This window comes from Vanessa atalanta, chromosome 6 (assembly GCF_905147765.1).
Source record: "Vanessa atalanta chromosome 6, ilVanAtal1.2, whole genome shotgun sequence".
NCBI classification, from domain to species: domain Eukaryota; kingdom Metazoa; phylum Arthropoda; class Insecta; order Lepidoptera; family Nymphalidae; genus Vanessa; species Vanessa atalanta.
Window position 1 is genome coordinate 7,644,148 of NC_061876.1, and position 21,703 is coordinate 7,665,850.

A 21,703-nucleotide genomic window follows, 5' to 3' on the forward strand; every position below is an offset into this window, starting at 1 on the left:
AAGTTTTTAACGGCGAAAATATATTTATTATTTTTTTAGGGAGAAAATAGTTAATACTGCTATATTCTTTCTAGGAATGTCATTATAACATCATAATTTTAACTAAACAGGCTGATAAAATATACATTTTGTACAGTGTAGTATAAGTTTCACTGCAACATACCAGAATAATGAGTAAGATCTTAAATTAGTAAATCATAAACTCTGCTTTTGTTAGATATCCACAACAAACCATTTGTCATCACTATATTTTATTTTACTTTAGTAACAGGTAACACTGATTTTTCTCTTTTTGTCATTATTGATTTGACATTCCCAAGACACAGCATTATTTTATCACCTGCTACACAATGTTTAAAATTAAGGCCATATATTTTTATTGAGAAACGGTACTCATAAAGTACAATAAACATCTTAATAGCTTTTATATTACTAAAAAGATTATTGTATTGGGTTACAATTATGCATTAATAAAGTTTCTTTTTGAACGACCCAGACAATAGTTGTCATGAAAAGAAAATCATACAGTTAAGATTTTTATGTGTAGTATTAACTGATTAGTAGGTTTGATTAACAATAAAAAAGCAAAATGGAAAATAATAAATTTTTGAAGATGTTATATTTAATTTATTTTTAACAATTTTTATTCTTAATCACACGGTAATCTGTGGGTTTTTAATTCACCATCCCATCCTACAGTATGTAAGACATTCCTCTCATCATTGTCCCACACCATCCCTCTTACAAAATTACTGTGTAAATTTCTATTTTCATAAATTAAACTCAATTTCAAATCTTCACTGATGTCAAAAACTGATACAATTTTATTATCACAACAAACAGACAGTCTGTTACATCTGAAATAAAAAAATATTAATTTTAGATTGTAAATTGGGTATGCTGTATTTAAATCATAAAAATATAAAGGATTGTAAATATATACAGGGTTATTGGTAATTCGAGGTAATCCCGTTAGATAATTTTTTAAAATTTTTGAAGTTGGGGGTTAAAATTATCACAAATAGTCACCCCTATCACCTCCTAACAGGAATATGCCGAATCACCAATAACCCTGTATATATATACTTTTTAAAACATACCTTATAATATTAAACATCATTAATGGACTTGATGTTACAATAAATCATGATCAACAAAATGTTGTTTTTAAATTTGGACCAACATCGACCAAAATATGTATTTAAATAACTTACTCAGGTTGAATAACTATTTTATGGACAGCAGCTGGTAGTTCAATGAGTTTAGTTGCAGTTTCTGGTTTCCGTATATCTATTAAACTGATAAAACCAGCTTCATCACCAAATATCAAATTATTTTCATCAAACCATTGTAAGCATCGAACACCACAATCATTTTTAAATAATTCTGAAATTCAAAAAATAATGCCACTTATGTGATGATTTAAAATTGTAAATAAAATATGATGTAACAACAATATTTACCTAAAGCTGGTAAATCAATTTTGTCATACCACAAAGAAATAAAATAATCCAAAGATCCAGTAGCAAAACTTGTGTGAGACCTAGGCCTGACTGAAACTCCATAAATGGATCTACTATGAGCTGCAAAGTAATTTCTAATACAAATCAAGTCTATTGTATCCCACACCTGGAAATAAAAATGATTTAAGTAATTTTAAAATAATAATTACATTTAAACATATTTAAAAATTTGATATACTAACATTGTAAGTACAGTATGCTAGCAATTTTTTTTAACGTGTCTGATTTGTTGGTTACTATATTTTTTTTAAATAAAGCCTTTTTTACTCAAATTTACTAAAATTGATTTCCACCTTAATATTGCCATCTGCACCAGCAGTGACATATTCCTTATTAGGATCTAAGCAGTCTACACTTAACACGGCTCCATCATGTTCAGCTACTGATAGATCTTCACTCCATTGATTCCAAGCATCATCTTCTTTACTGGACCATAAACTTACAGCCCCACTGTCCTCACATAGAAAAATCTATGAAAGATAGGAAAATATGGTAATATAAAATGAAGTAATTTAAGTAAACATTACAAAACTATTTTTCTTATTTTTGTACGGAAGTGGTTACCTTATTTGAATTTTCTACAAAACAGCCATCTGCAGTCCCACTGGTTAAATAGATGTCCTTTTTTGTTGTTTTTCGAATTTTGTTATCTTCTGTTCTCTTTTCAAAAATACTGGCACCCCCATTCCAATATCGTCCAGTCAACTCTGAACATCCCACCAATACAGTTCCATCTAAAATTGCAAATTTTGTTTTGATTTTTTTGAAGCACTCGGAAGTTTTATGTAGTGACAGAAAGTATTTTAATGATTATCAGTTTTTTTTTTTCCTAAACTAGTTAGATTGTTCAAGATAATAAGTACTTTGCACAAAAAAAAATTAAAAAGACTATTACAAAACACTTTTATGATTATATTAATTTTTCTAACAAAACTTATTTAAGTAGTTAACATTCTTTAAATACTTATGAATACAACTTTGACAGTAAAATAAACACCAGTATTAATATAAAAAAAAAGTTACCACTGTGTAATAGTGCTGGGTCATTTCAGATTTTACGTAAAACGAAACGAACCGGTTTTTTACATTTACAAAACAGTTCTTCGAACTGGTTATAAAAAAAACCGGTTTGTTTTCATAGGTTCGATTTACGATACTTTACTGAAATAATGTATATTCAACACTGGAGTCATATTATATAATTTTGAAAATAGACTTCGACTTTAATTTATTTGGATTAATTCTACGTCACGCACTTATTTGCATTTAAAAAAACAGAAAGTTAAGAAATATTTTTAAATTATTTGTAATTTCAACTATTACGGCTGAGGATTACCCGATTATAAGCAGTTAATACTAAATCTGTAATAAAAAAATAATAAGCGTATAAGGAGCCTACGAAAACTTTTTTTTTTGTTTCGTATTTTTTTAATTCTTCTACAATCAAATTTGAATTTGTATTTCTGTTGGAATAAGATTCAAATCCAAAGTAGTTCTTTATAACTGGTTTAATATTCATACAATAATAGTCCTTACGACGAACAAAATAAAGTGCTTAGTCAGTTACGCGTGATCGGAACCGGTTCGCGCAGCGGTACCAAGAAACAGGTTTTTCGATGTAGTCTATTCTTCTACAACCAAATTTGTATTGTATTTCTATAGAAATAAGATTCATTGTAGCATATTCGTTACTTCAAATCCAAAGTAGTTCTTTATAACTGGTTTAATATTCATACAATAATAGTCCTTACGGTTATCAAAATAGAGTGCTTAGTCAGTTACAGGTGAAAGGAACCGGTTCGCGAAGCAGTACCAAAACGACGGCCGCCGGTGCCGAGTGTCGTCTCGTTCGTTTTAAATCCAGAAACAGTTCGTTCGTTCTTTTTAAAGTAACTAGTTCTTAAAACCGTTTCTGAAAAAAACTCCCAGCACTACTGTGTAAGCGAATGTAGTCGAGATATGATTGTGTGCAAGTTCCTGTGGTGTCCGTTCTATAAACTTCAGCATTTAAATGTGGTGGTACGATTTTATTACTATTATCCATTATACTATTAACACGTGAATGCCTCTAGTGCTGTTGAAATGACGGATAACAATATTTTAAATATTTAATCAATCCAATTGCATCAATATATGACAATATTTTCTATGATTATATTTAAATTTCTTGTGCTATTCTTATAAGTTACTCTAAACCTACTTTAGGATATAAATTCAAAAAATAAGACTCCAAATTGCTTTGACAATACTCGGTGGTTATCGAAGTCTGAAGAGTGATAAATAATAGTGCTGAGAGTTTTTTTCAGAAACGGTTTTAAGAACTAGTTACTTTAAAAAGAACGAACGAACTGTTTCTGGATTTAAAACGAACGAGACGACACTCGCCACCGGCGGCCTTCGTTTTGGTACTGCTTCGCTAACCGGTTCCTTTCACGTGTAACTGACTAAGCACTCTATTTTGATCGCCGTAAGGACTATTATTGTATGAATATTAAACCAGTTATAAAGAACTACTTTGGATTTGAAGTAACGAATATGCTACAATGAATCTTATTTCTATAGAAATACAATACAAATTTGGTTGTAGAAGAATAGACTAAATCGAAAAACCTGTTTCTTGGTACCGCTGCGCGAACCGGTTCCTTTCATGTGTAACTGACTAAGCACTTTATTTTGATCGACGTAAGGAGTATTATTGTATGAATATTAAACCAGTTATAAAGAACTACTTTGGATTTGAATCTTATTCCTACAGAAATACAAATTCAAATTTAGTTGTAGAAGAATTAAAAAATTACGAAACAAAAAAAAAAAATTTCGTAGGCTCCTTATACGCTTATTATTTTTTTATTACAGATTTAGTATTAACTGCTTATTAAATTACAAATAATTTAAAAATATTTCTTAACTTTCTGTTTTTTTAAATGCAAATAAGTGCGTGACGTAGAATTAATCCAAATAAATTATAAAGTCGAAGTCTATTTTCAAAATTGTATAATATGACTCCAGTGTTGAATATACATTATTTCAGTAAAGTATCGTAAATATAAGTATATACGTAAGTTCTCGAACCTATGAAAACAAACCGGTTTTTTTTATAACCATTTCGAAGAACTGTTTTGTAAGTGTAAAAAACCGGTTCGTTTCGTTTTACATAAAATCTGAAATGACCCAGCACTAATAAATAACAAGTGACATTGACAATGACCAAAGCCATCTTGGATGCGTTCAACTAAACACTTACAACGACTAAAATATTCTTTCAACTGTTTTTAACTGCTTAAAATTATAAACGAAATTATTCTTTGGTAATTTGCTTAAATGTTTTTTTTTTCGTTAAAAATCTTTCAAAAGAAAGCACAGTACGTTTTTGGTTTCAACGTTTTCGTTCTGGCAATTTCGGCCTTCAGAACCAAACCCGTGGACGGCCGGAGACCAAAGTGGAAAATGAAGAATTAAAGACTATTGTGGAAGCGGAACCATCACAAAGCATTTCAGAGATAGCTGCTGGATTCGGGGTAAGTGATAAAACTGTATTAATCCACTTGAAGCAAATCGGGAAAGTAAAAACGATGGGTACCTCATGAATTGAGTGAATCGACCTTGCAAACACGCGTCGAATGCGGTACTTTGCTTAGCCGACACAATAATGAAGGGATTTTAAATCGAATCAATACTTGTGATGAAAAGTGGATACTGTACGATAGAGGAAGTGCTTTTCGCAATGGCTGGACCCTGGAGACCCAGCCAAATCCTGCACTAAATGAAAATTGACTTAGATAAAGTGACTTGTGAGTGTTTAGTGGACCAGTGCCGGTGTCGGGCACAACAACTTTCTAAAATCTGGCAAATCGATTACGGCAGATATGTATCTATTGTCAATAATTGCAAACCATAAAGGAAGAACTAGCTACTAAGCAACCGAGATTGGTCAAACGCTCTAGGCCACTGCTGCTTCACGACAACGCAAGACCACACACTGCACAACAAACAACCACTAAGCTCTCTCCCTGGACCTTGCTCCAACAAATTACCATTTTTCCTGGAAGTTGGACAACTTCTTACAAGTAAAAATATTTAACTCCGATGCGACAGTCCAAACCGCCTTCAAAGAGTTTATTGATTCTCGTCCCCATGTTTCTTTAGTAAAGGGATCAATGAACTACCTTTGAGATGCCTAAAGTACATATATATACATACATACAATAAACAGCGGTGCATACTTTGATTAAGTAAATGTATTTTACAAAAAAAAAAAACTTTATATTCCTCTCGTACAAAATGCCAATTTCATATGTAAAGACCTAATATATTTAGAGCATAATTTAGAACTTAACTCGTAATCTTATAATTGGCATAGTGTGGCTTTGACGTTTTCAGTATTAATGTTTTGTATGTATTTAATAATAATAATAATAATATATTCTTTATTGTACACCAAGATAAGTAAAACACACAGGAAATAAATTTAACAAAATAAAGCATGGCACAAAAGGCGGCCTTATCGCTGAAGAGCGATCTCTTCCAGGCAACCTTGGGGCAGAGGAAATGGTCTATTAACGGCATAGGTGTACATTTTTTAAATGGAATATTCAATATACATACATACGAGTATATTTGTGCATACAAATATACATACAAAAATAAATAGATACATATACACAGGCAAACATACATATATAATCAATAAATATATAAATAATATATAAACTAATCGATAAACACATATAAAGAAATATTTATATATTACAAAGTTACATTTCTAGGAAATGTTTCTTGACAGCTTTTTTAAAAACTGGCAGTGATTGAGCACGTCTAATGGTCAGGGGTAGGGAGTTCCAAAGACGGGATGCTTGAACAGTAAAGGATTTGCTATAAAAATTAGAGGAGTGGGAAGGAATTTCAAGAAGCAAGTTGCTTTCAGATCGAAGGGAACGCTCGTGGGAATCACTAAGGAATTTAAATCGTTCTTTTAGGTATGGAGGGGAAACAGGATTGAACAGTATACAGTATAGCAGATTGAGAATATGAGTATTCCTGCGAAGGCGAATTGGGAGCCACTTGAGCTTCTTGCGAAATTCGGATATATGATCATATTTGCGTAAACCAAATATGTAACGAATACATAAATTTTGAATGCGCTCAAGCTTATTTAGTTGCTCCTCAGTGATATCGACATAGCATGTGTCAGCATAATCAAGAATTGGTAAAAGAAGGCTATGTGCAAGCACAATTTTAGTAGGAATCGGGAGCATATTACGCAATCTGCGGAGTGATCCAGCTGAAGCGAATATCTTACGACTTATGTCACAAATTTGTGGTCCCCAGGAGAGATGTTGGTCAAACAAAATACCCAGATTTTTAACACTGTCACTGTAAGAAATTTCAATATTATCGAATATTATTGGTGGTAGCTGCGTTCTATCGATTCGAGCTAGTAATTTAGAGCTACCAATTATTATCGCTTTAGTTTTAGATGGATTAACTTTTAAGCCGAAGGATTTGCTCCAGTTTGCTATTGATGTGAGATCGCTATTAATACAGTTTATAGTTTTAGTTAAATCATTAACTGTGCAGTGAGAGTATATCTGAAGATCGTCTGCATAGAGGTGATAGAGAGAAGTGATAATATTACTGATAGAATTAATAAACATTGAAAATAGGAGAGGGGACAACACGCCACCTTGCGGGACACCGGCAGAGACCATTGACCAGTCTGAGTATGAATCATTCAGTCTGACTCGCTGTCGGCGTCCCTGTAAGTAATTTTGAAACCATTCAGTAACCGTAGGAGATACGTTAAGAGTGCGCAGAATATCACACAGGATATCAAAGTCCACAGTATTAAAAGCGTTACTGAAATCAAGTAACGTCAATACTGTAACCCTTTGATTGTCCATATTCCATCGTATATCTTCAGTAATTTTGACAAGTGCAGTAGTCGTACTATGACCAGGACGGAAACCAGATTGAAAAGGATTAAGGAGACTATGTTCTAAAAGGAAATTGCTAAGCTGTTGATGAACAAGACGTTCAAGAGCTTTGGACAAAAGTGGAAGAATTGAAATGGGACGATATTCGGACATAGAACAAGGATTACTTTTTTTCGGGAGAGGAATAATTTCAGCATTTTTCCAAATAGATGGAAAGGCGCTAGTAGAAATGGATGCATTAAAAATTGATGTGATAACAGGAACCAGGATATCAATGATGGGAATGATCATCTTACGACTAATGCAGTCAGACCCGATAGAATTGGACTTTATTGCTAAAATACTCTTCTTAACGTCACTTTCGGAAAACTGACTAAAAAAAAAAACAGGAGTATTAAGAGTTGGTAAAGCTGAAAGTTGATTCCTTGTACATGTTTTAGTTGCACTATCAATAGCAACAGAAGAGGAAAAATAGATATTTAAATCATTAAGATTCAAGTTTTGATAAGAATTGTCCTGTCGCGTCTTACCAACTCCTAGTGACTTTAAAAAATTCCATACTTTACAGGAATCTTCTTCTTCGATGACAGATTTGTAGATATGGCGTCGTTGTTCAATTATATTAATATAAAAATATTTATGTGCTTATTTAAAAAAAAAACACATATCGAATGCTTATCGTTTAAATCATCCACGACCTTATTTTCGCTCAAGCACAACGACCCATGTAAAGAGCTGCACTTTGTTTTCTGGTTTGCCATATAAGATATTACTGTTTATATACTTTTTAAATGCGTGACCCCTTTTCAAGTCAACTAATTCTGGCCACATAAAACATAACTATTGTTTTAAGTACTACATATTTATTTTAATTACATTGAGACCTATACTAAAAATAAGAGCCACCAAGTGTTATCGAAAGAATTATATTTGACTACTTTCGGTAGTTATCGTCGCATAGATTTGTCTTAAGGTAGCGAGTGAAAATCTTTTTTTTATATATATATTTTGCTATTTTAACTGTTCTGTAACTATTTTTTATTTTTTGATTTAAAACACCTGCGTCCTATGGTGCCCTTTAAATTAATTTTTCAGTTCTCTTAATATCAATTATTTTTTATATATTTTTTAGTATTGAAATTGTTCCTTAACTGTTTTTTTATTGCTTACCAACGAAGTATCACATAATTTAATACGCCTTTTGTATTGCTGTGATGTCTTCTGGTCCATTTCATTCACGTCGGATAATCTCATGGGAGACTAATGCGCAAACACAGGTATTATAATCCGATGAGGAGACAAATCCGACACAACCGGAAACATTCTGTACCATTACTCTTAACAGTTATTCTACAATCATTCTTATATAGTCAATCATAATTCTAAAATCAGTAAAGTTATAATTTAATTTAAGCGATTATTTAATAATTTGTTTACGCCAGAGGCTTCATTTAATTGATTTAATCATCCTTTTTCATTCAGGTTATAGTGTAATTTATTTGCATGTTAATTTGTTTTTATTGAATTACACACTTGTTTCCTCATCTTGCGTTTTCCAAAAGTCCTAAAATATATTTAAATCTCTAAAATGTGTAATGTAAAACAGGCCAAACGGAAAATGCTTTCTATCATTTTCGGTCACTTACGGTGAAAATGGTACAAGTTATTATTTAAATAGCACAAATAAAAGAAATATTTAAATGCTCAGACAATGATTTATTGATAATGTAGTATATTATATTCAACACCGATAGTATAAGCGCAGTCAGTTTGCGGAGGGAGAGGGTGCACGGCGCTCAGGGGAGGCGCCTGGCGAAGATCCGCGGCGACCATGGTTGGGACTCTTCAGTCGTACCATCGTGTCGAGGTGACGGAACCTGTTGATTATGTAATAGTAATATAACTACTTAAGACTTGTTGCACAATATGCACAATGATCGGTACTAACACAGACGGATTAAGTTTGAAAAAGAGCTCTCATTTGTAGTTTTATGATAATGCCACCTTAGAACCCAATATAACCATAATTATATGACCGACAACATTAAAATTTGCTGTTTGGGGGAGTAAAAGTATGACTTTCGAGGGATCGGTAAAATAATTGACCAAACTTATTTACCAATATTTCTACAATTCTATGTATTATACATCTGTAACGCAAACCGCTGACGCTCGATTTTCGCCACAGAATATAATTTCGCGATTGACTCAACTTTATATCCCAGTGATTTGAAAGTTACAGTTTGATTTAAATGCAATAAGTATTTTTTTATAATTAAAATAAAATAAACTTATTTACCTCAGGGGCAAATCATTGGCGTCATGATCAACGCTTTGAAAGAAGAAAGCAAGTGGCCAGCTTATCCAAGATGATTGTTTTCTGTGATAAAAAAATAATAATAATTAAATTTAACTAAAATTAAATATATATTGTTATTGTGTGAGCAAGTTTTATAGTAACAAAACTATACTTAAAGTATTAAGTAAAATAAAATTCTTACTTTGTTTCAAGTTTTCAAATGTGCATAGAAACTTACTTAAGTTAGGATGCAATTCAGCCGCTAGCGAAAAGAACTTTTATCTTAAAATATACTTAAGTTTCTTATTTTTAGTCATAAGAACGTACGTAGCTAGCGGCAATAGCCCGAATACTTTAAACCAGAAGTATACTACAGTTTAATGTCGTAGTTTTTATTTTAAAACTACTTACCTTCGTATAAGTTTCATTCAATATGCTATTTATCGTTCATAGAAACGTACATTAAATACATTATTTGAAAAAAAAAGGATTGATAACAATTAATCAAATGCTCCAAGATACAAATATTAGAAAACAAAAAACTCACGGTGTAGATGGTACAAGTTGAATAGAACCAGTTTCAGAGGGCGTGTCGGGCGAAGCAGGCGCCACGGACGGCGGAGTGCCGGGGCTGGTAGGCATGGGTGGCGGAGTTTTGTTAATGGCCGGGTTGTAGATCTTCGGGTCGCTAACCATGCGGACGAAGAACGAGCGCTTGTGGGCTAAAGCAGCGCGGTGGCGACGAGCCCTTTCTTCGTTCAAATCCTGGATAATATTTTAAAAATTAATATATTATTTAGGATACCTATAAGATGTGTTTTTATCTATTTATTTATTATCACACAAGTTACCCTCTCTTTGTCAGGTCCTTCTAACAGTTCTGTAGCGAAGTCAGTAATGGTATCCCATGCATACTCTGAAAATTACATACGATTAGTTTACTGAAAAATTTACTAACGCTTATTATTTTAATAATTATATGTATCATTTATTTGCATGTCCTAATTATATACAAATAAAAATTAAAAATTGTTACTGTAGAAAACATTACCAATATCTTCACGCGTGGCGTGTTGATAAACAACACAAAAACGAATCACATATTGATCGCGGACAGAAGCTGGGACCATGTGGATCTTCCCCGAGGCATTCATAGTAGTTAATAATTTTTTGTTCAATTCGTCGACCGTTTGGTGATTTTCATCAGGACTTCCCAGAAGCCGAAAGCAAACCAATCCCAACTAAAATAATAAATGATGGGTCATCTTTTGTGCAATATATAATTATCTATTTTAAAAATATATTACAAACCTTCACTTGGTTAACCACTTCGAACCTTGAGTCCTTCCTAACTAACTGCTCAAAATACTTCGCAAGTTCGCAGTGTCGTCGGACGTATTTCTGCAAACCGCTTATTCCGTAACTTCTCAACATGAACCACAACTTGAGCGATCTAAATCGACGGCTCAATGGTATACCCCAGTGGCGATAATCAATTGCAGTGTGATCGTAGCAGTGTTGCAGATACAATGGATCCACTACAAGAGCTGATGTCAGTAGGTATTTATTTGTTACCCATAGCAAAGAACAATCAAATGCGGTAAGCAATAGTTTATTCGGATTAGTGTTGAATGAATCTGCATATTCGATTCCTGCCAGATGATATTTATGTTCGGGACAGAGAAATGAGCTGCCCGCATACGCGGCGTCGACGTGAAGCCAAACGGAAGGAAATTTCCGGACCACTGGTCCTATTTCAGGTAAATTGTCGAAGGAACAGCAGGATGTGGTGCCTAGTGTAGTCGCTACGAAAAACGGCACTAAACCAGCTTCTTCGTCTTCTTCCATGGCCTTGAAATTAGAATAGTAATATCATATTAAGGTTTTTATTTATTTTAGTTCATTGGGTACATTATCTAATTTATTTTAATTTCAATATCAAGTGACAATCAAAACAATAAAGCTGGATACGTTTGTAACATGGAACGAGACTTTGAAAATGTTTGTAGTTATACGAAAGCCAGTGTAAACGTAAAATCGTGGTTCCCTATATTTACTTAAATAATACGATTAATTAATATACAATAGATTAATTTAAGTTAGGCTGTAAAAGGATTCGTTTCGACTTTTAATTTATACAAATAATAGATATTATTATCTTATCGTCTTTGTTAGACTAAAGTCAATTTTGATTCTAAACGGGTTTTATTTAAATTGCTTCTTTCATAAGAGGGTTGAATGATGAATTTTCAGTATTCGTGGCATAGAAATTGGCGCGAAATGCGGCATATTGCCTCTCGGCTCGCCACGTATTTCCGGCATTCACGGGCGATTCATTAAACGACCAACGCGGAGCGAAGCGACGATGGGCGGGCGGTGTCTAGATATGACGAGGTTCGTTTCTTCAATTAAGGCCCGATTATCAGAACCTCATCACAGTCTACTTACTTCGTTATTTCTTCACTTAATAAATTTATACTATTAAGTATATAAAATTATTTTATAAGTTATGGTGACTAAAACATTAAGTTTTGAATTTGTTTTTTAGTTTCAAATTATATTAACAAAATACTTAGACTTCTACCATTTCCTTACAAATAAAACATATAGTCGCGGACAAAAAACATTTTAATTCGATAAATTTTTAACATTTTCTCGAGTATTAAAATAACTTATTACTTAATAAATGTATGCCTACAATACAATAAGGTAGTAGTAGTAGTAGTAGGTACTTTTATATTTTATACTTAATATATTTTAATAATAATGATTTAGATAAATTATACTCACTTCTTTTAAAGTTTCGCCTCTTAAGCAACCGTGCTCGTCAGGTTGTAAGATGCGAAGTTTAACGAAGCTAATCATAGCGGCCTTTTCGACGCAAGAGTGGGCCTCTTTCGAACAATATGCGATTAGCTTGGACAGCAAGAGACCCTCATCAACGGTGGGAAATTGATGCTTCAACCGTTTGATACCGGCAGCCCTCGCGGCGAGCATTGACACAAGGACGCACTCGCTAGCTGACCCCTAAGATGAAATTAGTTTATGTAAGACTAAATTTTTATATTTAGAATTACTCTCATAACATTATAATATTATAAAAAATCTGCTTTAATGGTTAGAAGGCTTGGTAAATTAACCGATTTACTAAGCTAACAGTAATATTTAGCCCGAAGATGTCCTACCGTTGGGCATACCCTAGTGTTAAGGAGAATGTTTAGTTTCTAATCCAAACATTATGTGGATAAAAATGTAGCTTAATTACATCCGACATTATTTCACCACCGAGGACGAGATGACACAAATTGCTTGATTTGAAAGATCTTCAGTTAAGATCTACATTTTAAATCTGTTAAGCCATTTATTTTTTGATTAGGTTTTAAAATTGTATGTGAAAATTAGTGTCTATCTATTCATATAATAAAAATTGGAGTTTCTTAATATTGCAAACAGACGCTTGTAACATTAAAAGATTTACTAAATGCGTATGTATGTATACTCGGTACATATACCGAAATAACATTTTTTTCGATTTTTGTCTGTCTGTCTGTCTGTCTGTCTGTCTGTCTGTCTGTCTGTCTGTTTGTTTCGGCTAATTTTTGTAACGGCTGGACCAATTTTGACGGGACTTTCATTGGCAGATAGCTGATGTAATAAGGAGTAACTTAGGTTACAATAATAACTTTTTTGACGAGCACGATGCCGCGGATTCAGCTAGTTATGTTATATAATTGTATGTTAATATTATTATATAAATATTTATTAGTAATTTATAATGATTTTCAATTAATCTAAACGCCTATACGCAATTATAAAATTATATAATACACAAATTAGAAAGTTTTAGTGGCAGCGTATAAATTACTAAGACTTACCTCAATAACGCCACCGCCTTTACTACCTTCTTCGAAGGGCAGAAAAGCTGGAGGCAATCCAATAGCTTTACCTTTAATATTAAAACATTTCAAGTAATTAGCTTTTAGTTTGATATGTAATAGGTAGTCTGATGGCAAGTTAACAAGAATTGTAAGCTGAAATGGTTTAAATACAGATTTGGCAAGCGTGGGATCTACAAGTAAGTTACTATGTTGTGATGTGATTTTGCAAAAGAGACCCGATTTACATATGGCTGGTTGTTGTAAAAATTACTCATAAAGTGGTCATAACTTCACATACGCGCTTCCACCGAGAAAATATATATTAAAAAATTATGCGGATATTTTTTTTTCATAAGTAGGTACTATTTTGATTAAAATCATGAACATTTATGAACAAATCAAAATTAAAAAAGGCTTTCATAAAAATCATGAATGCGGGAATGATTGTTTGCCGCATTTTCCCCTTAATACATAATATACCCTATTGTTGGAAAGTAATTTATTTTTATTAGATTATCCAGTTATTTAAAACCATATTTCAATTAAAAGTTAATAAATTATTGATTATTAATTTTAGACAAGATTTAGACAATTAAAATGATTCATAGATACAAATATATACGTGAACATAGAAAACTATCTTATATGTTTAGTTATTAATCTGTACTAATATTATAAATGGAAAAGTAACTCTGTCTGTATGTCTGTCTGCTCGTTCACGGTAAAACCACTAAGCAGAATTTGGTAAAATTTAATATGAAACAATCTTGAGCCCCAAGGAAGGACATAGGCTACTCTTTCATGCATGACATTTAACGACCAATCCCTTAAACGCGAGTTAAGCCGCGGGCGCCAACTAGTTAATTACAAAAGCTGGGAAGGAATACTTAAACTGTGCTAAAGGTGTGTTGTGTATATGTTACTGTAAAACTCGACCTAAGGTAAATCTTAAGATTTTTCAGTAAAATCTAAAATTTACCGACATGAGTTTGTAAATATAAGTATTTATTATAAAGGGACGACTTTTTCGGACTTTGACCATTCCAACCTAACCTAACCTAACATGTCCTAAGATATTATAATCCTAAGATTTACCAAGTGAATGATGGTAAAAGTTCGAATCCCAAAGTTTTATGGACATTTACTATTCATAATCGGTAAATCTTTGGTTTTACTGGAAAATCTTAAGATTTACCGTGGTTCGAGCTTTTACAGTAGCATATATAATATTGTCAACTATTGAGATAAAAAATGTTCGAAATGCGAAACTCGCTGGGGTATAGACGATCACAGTACGTTATTCAGAAGCAACACCACACCTATTTATGACAGACTATTACGATCTCTACTTACCCATCCAATCTAACATAATGACTTCCAACTCTGTACAGGCTGGACTGGCTGCCTGAAATATGAAAATAAATTATTGATACGATCATTAAAATCATTGTGTGCTCTTGTTTTAGGTCAAAAATGTATGAAAATTTTCAGCCACCAGAACCAGTTTGGTTGAAATGCATTAAAATTCAATTGGCAAGTACTTATTCACACATTTTACTGTGTAAAGTAAAACCTTTTTTTAACATAAATGTTTTATATACCACGAGATATATTGAGATAGTTAATAGAGTTAACAATAAATAATTATAATATTAACATTATTAAGTTTGTACGTAAGTCTTGCTTAGCTGTAATTCAGTGTATACATAATTAGTATGACAGAGATATTCGGCCTAGACCCTACTCATACAAAGATTTCTGGCGTTCTGTCAAATAAAATTGATACCATTCAAAGTCAACTACATTAAGACAGACAATTTTACTATTTTTAATTAATTTGATGTAGGTACAAACATTACAGTAAACACAAAAGGTTACTGTTCATGCAAACGCTAAACACACGATCGTTGCAGATCTAATAATAATTGCTATCCATACTAATGTATTTTAAAATAAATTTAACTGAGTCAAAATACACGGTTGCAATTCATATTTGTAGTAAAATAATCTTCGAGTCCAAGCATGAATCGTAAGAATATTGGTTATTCTTTTAAATTCGCTCTTAAAGATAAGGCTTAGAGATTATTCACCATGCTGCTACAATGTGAGTTGTCAATTACACACGTGGCAGAATATCATCCAACACCTGCAGGTTTTTAAACGATGAATATCTTCGCGATATTTTCCCTCATAACTGGGACTAAATATGGGAGTTTTCATGTGCTTAATGTTTGTAAAAAAGAACACCGTAAGGAAACCTGCATGTGTATAATACACACAAATAAGGCACATTAAAACTTGCTCAAGTTTGAACCCATCATGTGTTATAGTTCCTGAGCTAACCTAAGAATATAAGTAGAGTAGTGAAAATATAACTCAAATGCCGAGATGACCCAGTGGTAAGAACGTGAAGACATACAAGAAAACATCGTGAGGAAACCTGCATGTGTCTAATTTCAACGAAATTCTGCCACATTTGTATTCCACCAACTCGCATTGGAGCAGCGTGGTGAGATATGCTCCAAACCTTCTTCTCAAAGGGAGAGGAGGTCTTAACCCAGTAGTGGGTAACCCAGTATTTTACAGGATATTAATGTTAAAAAAATGCACAAAGTTAGTTGTTATATAGAGGAATATGTAGTAGGAAGAGTCATTGCCATTAATATTTCCTCTTTTGGCACACTGTACTGTGATTTAAGATCTATTTTTCTTTTCAAGTATCAAATACGACTTATTACAGCATTCGATAATATTAATATTTGATTGTTATATAACTGTTCTACATAAAGAATGTATCAAAATCTTTATTACGCATACAAAAATTGTAATTTCAACCCGTGCTTGGACTGTAGCTGCAACTTACAAGCCATCATCAGTTATTTAAAACTCCGATTGCAGAACAATCAATATCATTGCATGTCTTGATGTTGGTACTTAAGAAATGAAATACTTTGTGTTTAAATATTTTACGTACAGAAAATATTTACAAGAATGTATTTAGAATGTTAAAACACATTATGAATCTTCTTAGTAATCTATTTATAATGTTAAAATATATTAAATATATTAAATAAACATAGAATGTCCTTAAGAAAAAATTACTTATCTCGCAGAATCTTTTAACTTAACCTCTAGGGCTCTCGATTTTTGTAAGGAGAAATTAGCTTATCAAAATTTTCAACTTCATAGGGGGATATTATACAAAAGATGTTGAGTGTTAATACGAGCGAAACTGGGAAAAAGCTAATTTATACAATTAAGTTCCCATTTTTAATATTTTTTGTAAATACTTGAAAAGCAAAAATATCTAGTTCCTATACAATTAATGTGTTCTTTATAAGTAGCAATCCTCTTAAAACTTTGATCTTTCCCTCAAAAAGGTTGTGATTTGACCGGTGAATGTATGTATGTATGTATGTTTGTTTGTTTATCTGTTCTCTCATAAGTCTATAATAAAATAATAATATAATCTACTTATCATAATTTGACAAGTGATATATCGTTGATAACATCTTGATCGCCCGCTGGTTAAAGATTATGTTACGTCACTTAAATTGAATATGAAGAAAATTAATATTATATATATATATATATATATATATATATATATATATATATTATATTCTATATTTATAATGATTTTAAACCACTGGAAGAATTTTGTTACGCTTTTAACTTTAAATATTAGTAAAAGATATAAACGAGGATAGTTTTTAGATATAATTTGTAAGTATTTTATGCAAAATTACTGAATGATGACGGTGTTTTAATCAAAAAACTATTTTTGTACGCTTACATGGCTAACGCTGGCAATTTCTCCAATTCATGGTTAATCGATATTCAGATAAACATGTTAATTCCCTTGGGCGTATAATATAGGTTGAATAAAATGATAAATACAAAAGCACACGACTCATAACGCTCATTGAATGGGTAGTCACGTGTGATGCGTAACATCTGACATTTCATCTTGGTAGTAAGCAACATCAAAATAATTATAATATCTCTCTCTCTCTATCTCTCGGAATCGGAAAGTGGATTGATACCATGACGACCAACATGTTTAAGATAGCCATTCGCAATAAGAGACCAACAATAATTGAAACGAATTTATATTTATCATCATGAGCCGTGCAATTGTCTTTTATACTATAACATTACAATAAATACTTTAGAAGACATCATTGTATTCAAATTATTTGCAACGAACAAAATCTTGCGATGCGAAAGTTCGACTGTAACTATAAATTTTAGATTTGCCAGTTGTAATTATACAAATCTGATTCTATTTTTTCACAGTAAAATAACGACTCTAATCAATTTTAGTGTTATTCATATTTCTCATTTATGATAGAATTATGGATATGAAATAATTATACCAACTTAATATTTTCCTGCAAAGCGCAATTCTGATTTTCTTTATTTAAAATGGCTTCGTACGTGATCAACGTGCGTAGCCGGAATGTGTCGATTGTACCAGATAAATATCATGAGTATTTAAAAAGGGATATTTACCATGTTTTTTTATTTTTTTTTTTGGTGGAGCTCGATACTCTTGAACAAGACATCTTCGAATAGTTCTCGTGTACAAGACATTCGTAGATAAAACATGGAGCTCCACCAAATAAAAATAAAAAAACATGGTAAATATCACGTTTTAAATACTTGTAGTAATAAAATTAACCATGTTAATTTAAAATCTTATAAATATTATGAGATTTTATACTACGAATACGTACGTATCGCTATACTGATATCATTACTTGCACATTTCATTCAAAGCCAGATCGATAGCAAACAATGTGAGATAAAAATAATAATAGCCGGTATTAGGGTCGAATTCAAGAATACAATAATTCATTAAATCTTATTTCAAGTTTTGATAAGTCAGATTCCTAAACAATGCAAGTAGGTGTTTAATAATAAAGTTATTTATTTTTTAATGTTGCTCTTATTTATTTAATCATTCATACATACATACATTAAATTATATATAATTTAATTTAGGTAAAAAGTAACGCACGATACGTACTGTCGAGCACTTTGTTGTTTGTATAACGATTATGTCAAAAATAAAAAAAATACGAGTATTGCTCATGTGACATATTTAGTCCGTCGTACATACATTTGCCGTAACTTATATTGGCGATTTGGAGGATGGTTTACATTTCTTACGGTGCCACTGCGGTGGTGATCACTCAGCACCTGATGGAAAATTTGGCAGTCTTCCTACCTATTCTAAAACATACTAACTAAGCACATTAAAATACTACGGTACTGTTGCGAGTCTATGTAATTTTGGCTCTGAAATGTTTTTTTTTTTAAATCTATATTTAAAAATCGACGTGGCCCACGGGTTACAAAACCGATCTTAGCCGATGATTGCGAGTTCAAACCGTGGCAAGCACCACTGAGTTTTCATGTGCTTAATGTTTGTAAAAGAGAACACCCTAAGGAAACCTGTATGTGTATAATTTCAATAAAATTCTGCCTCATGTGTCTAACCAATACACAATTGAGCAGCGCGTTGGAATTAGCTCCATATTTCATTATCCATTCAAAGGGAGCCTTTAGCTCGCTGTGGAAAATTTACAGGCTACTATGTGTAAATAGGCATAGTCAAAACAGTTCAGTACCATTTTCTCCTCTGTTTGGCATCATATATTTTTTTTGGGTATCTGTTGACTAAGTACAATAGGTTTTTTTTTAATTTATAAAATTGAACTTATTCTGGAAATAAACAATCGGAAATATTCAAATTTGATATGCTCTCCTAAAATTTTCAGTAACGATTATAGTCGAATTTCAATCACTAGGCGAGCACTATTAAAAGGGCTTTTGGATTTAATCATATTCAAATAAAGCAAATCTCTAAATTATGAAGAGATTCGTATAATATTATTTTGAAACAAAATTAACAATTTGTAAAATTAAAATGAGAACTTGGAATTTCGAACTCTTAAATGCTTCGTTCTTGCACTTGGGTTAATCAGTGAGAAGACGAACAAGTTATATCGACTACAAACATTGATAAGGACAATCGACTTTTAAAGTAGTTTTATGACTATTTAAATCTAAAAATATAAAATAGAATTCCTTTAGTTTGAAGTTACAACATTAACTTATACAAATTTCCGAACAATCATTGAGAATTTAGCTCTACGATATTAAACTCGTTTAATTTCTGTTAAAGGATCAGTAAATATCGAACGTGCTTTCATAATTTTCAGACGACTGTTTATTCTTATTCGACAATAGCTCTATTACAATGAAACAAATAATAATAATTTAATATAAGATTAATGCTTTTTTGATATTTTTTAAATATCAGTATTTATATAAAATACAGACGTAATGGTTGTACTTACATGTAAGGTAATTATTAAAAATAAAGTTTTTAAGTGAAAGATGTAATTTTCAAAGTATATTTAACATATATTTTTTTTTATTTTGGAAAAAATAAATGAATTAATTATATTCAACTTTTATCCAAGGATTCAAAATGTCATTTTAATTATTTTTTGTCAAATGTACAAACAAATACCACGTGTATTTGTTTGTACATTTACATTTATTTGAAAATAATAACTATATCAATTAAATGCCTACTATGCCAATTCTATCCTAATTCTTAATATATTCATAGTTGTTATTTCCATGGATTCAAACAATATCAAGATAATAAATAACACCTACATATGAGTACATAGTCAAAGCAAATAATTAAATCTTTCGTTACTTTTATGTTAACTGTAATTATTATTAACAAATAAAAAGACAACGCTATGTAATGCATAGGCGAACTTATATTTCATTGAAATAATTGACAACACGTGGTTTTTATCATTTGGTTAATAGTACGTACATATGTATTTTTTGGTTTTACAATTATTTCAACGAAACTAAAAGTTTAATTGTAATTGAAAGAATAATTAATATGAAATAGTCATTAATTATAATTCCATTGTTTCGAGTCTCAAACAGGGTCTGTACTTTCAGCTTAAATTTTTATACGTGGGCAGGTAAATACTTTTCAAAATTAAAGGCGGTCACAAAGTCAATGAAAATTTCAGTAAAAATCACATATAACAATAATTTACAAATGTTAACCTCCTAACTATGAAAATAATCAGATTTTCAGCCATTTTAACCTAACAGCAAGAAGACAAAATAAAAAAATAGTTGCAAAATTTACGTTATTTAATTAAACACATACTTCCATCAATTAATTGTATTTAAGAGTATATATTTAGTTTTAATTAAAGTAAAAATCTTATATGTATATATTTTCAAAATGTCATCTATACAATATTTGTATTTTAACAATTTTTTATTGTCTTTTCCCTAAAAGTTATAGATGTTGTTTTAAAAATTGAACTATTTTTTTTTGCAATTATTAAAAACGAAATATGAAATTATAATTACCCAAGAGAATCCTATACAGCCAATTCCCGCCGACAGCATGTCACCAAGAATAGAGGGGTAGGCATTACCCGCCGGAAAATAAGCGTGGAAATGAGGATGTTGCCAGTGAGTTACACCGGGCATTATTTTGCTTTCTATATCACCCATTACATCGTCCCAAGGCTCAGGATGCATAGGAGCCTCTGATGGAAGTGCAGCTCGAAGATAACCCGGTTCCACAGAGGGGGTCACGCGCCTCTTCCGCAACGTATTCATATACGTACAAATATAATCAACCATTTCTTTACCCCGTACACGAAACTCGTCTACATCCATTGTAGCTATTTAAAGTTGCCTGTTTTTGTTTGAAGAATGACTTTATAAAAATAAAAGTTCAGGCATTAAAGTCCAGGATGTGGTCTCAACGGCGCGGCGTCCTCTGGCAGACTCGACCACCAAGCGGCAGCACTTCTTTGGTCGAGAGGCGGGCGGTGCGCGGGGAACGGACGCGTATGTTAAGCGCCACGACTCTCAGGGTGAGGATACACTAAGCTAAAGTTTTATTTTATTCTCAGTGGCATTTTGCTTCCATATAAATTAAAAAAATTTTTTTTTAAATTTGAAATTGAATGAAAGGCTTTCAATTATTAAATTTGATTTATTATT

At 31.8% G+C, this 21,703-nt stretch overlaps 2 protein-coding genes across 3 annotated transcripts; both read right to left on the bottom strand.

Moving 5' to 3' along the window:
* Positions 1-590: 590 nt before the first annotated feature.
* On the bottom strand, positions 591-3,788 carry LOC125064984 (methylosome protein 50-like). 2 transcript variants are annotated; one of them, XM_047672354.1, is made up of 7 exons: positions 3,724-3,788; positions 3,456-3,597; positions 2,088-2,257; positions 1,817-1,993; positions 1,464-1,629; positions 1,215-1,386; positions 591-857 (listed from the first exon to the last, which is right to left on the bottom strand). In XM_047672354.1, exons 2-7 carry the CDS (start codon positions 3,565-3,567, stop codon positions 650-652), a joined length of 1,005 nt encoding a protein of 334 aa, XP_047528310.1. In that variant the 5' UTR covers positions 3,568-3,597; positions 3,724-3,788; the 3' UTR covers positions 591-649. The 2 variants fall into 2 exon arrangements, with proteins under 2 accessions (XP_047528310.1, XP_047528309.1); XM_047672353.1 differs by having other exon boundaries at positions 3,456-3,788.
* Positions 3,789-9,171: 5,383 nt separating this feature from the next.
* LOC125064497 (tyrosine decarboxylase) lies at positions 9,172-21,464 on the bottom strand. Its single transcript, XM_047671570.1, has 10 exons — positions 21,059-21,464; positions 14,987-15,038; positions 13,631-13,701; positions 12,546-12,782; positions 11,067-11,606; positions 10,807-10,996; positions 10,607-10,671; positions 10,303-10,520; positions 9,756-9,836; positions 9,172-9,333 (listed from the first exon to the last, which is right to left on the bottom strand). Exons 1-10 carry the CDS (start codon positions 21,371-21,373, stop codon positions 9,222-9,224), a joined length of 1,881 nt encoding a protein of 626 aa, XP_047527526.1. The 5' UTR covers positions 21,374-21,464; the 3' UTR covers positions 9,172-9,221.
* Between the last annotated feature and the right edge of the window lie 239 nt (positions 21,465-21,703).

Bases quoted from the DNA above. Each gene is read 5' to 3' on its own strand.
- LOC125064497 (XM_047671570.1), bottom strand. From the start codon at position 21,373: ATGGATGTAGACGAGTTTCGTGTACGGGGTAAAGAAATGGTTGATTAT. The intron at 13,702-14,986 runs GTAAGTAGAGAT...TTAATATTAAAG, and splicing joins CATTATGTTAGATTGGATGG to GTAAAGCTATTGGATTGCCT. The intron at 10,521-10,606 runs GTAACTTGTGTG...AATATTATCCAG, and splicing joins AAGGACCTGACAAAGAGAGG to GATTTGAACGAAGAAAGGGC.
- LOC125064984 (XM_047672354.1), bottom strand. From the start codon at position 3,567: ATGGATAATAGTAATAAAATCGTACCACCACATTTAAATGCTGAAGTT. The intron at 2,258-3,455 runs GTGCTGGGAGTT...TTGCAATTTTAG, and splicing joins CTACATTCGCTTACACAGTA to ATGGAACTGTATTGGTGGGA. The intron at 1,630-1,816 runs GTGGAAATCAAT...TTTTATTTCCAG, and splicing joins GTGCAGATGGCAATATTAAG to GTGTGGGATACAATAGACTT.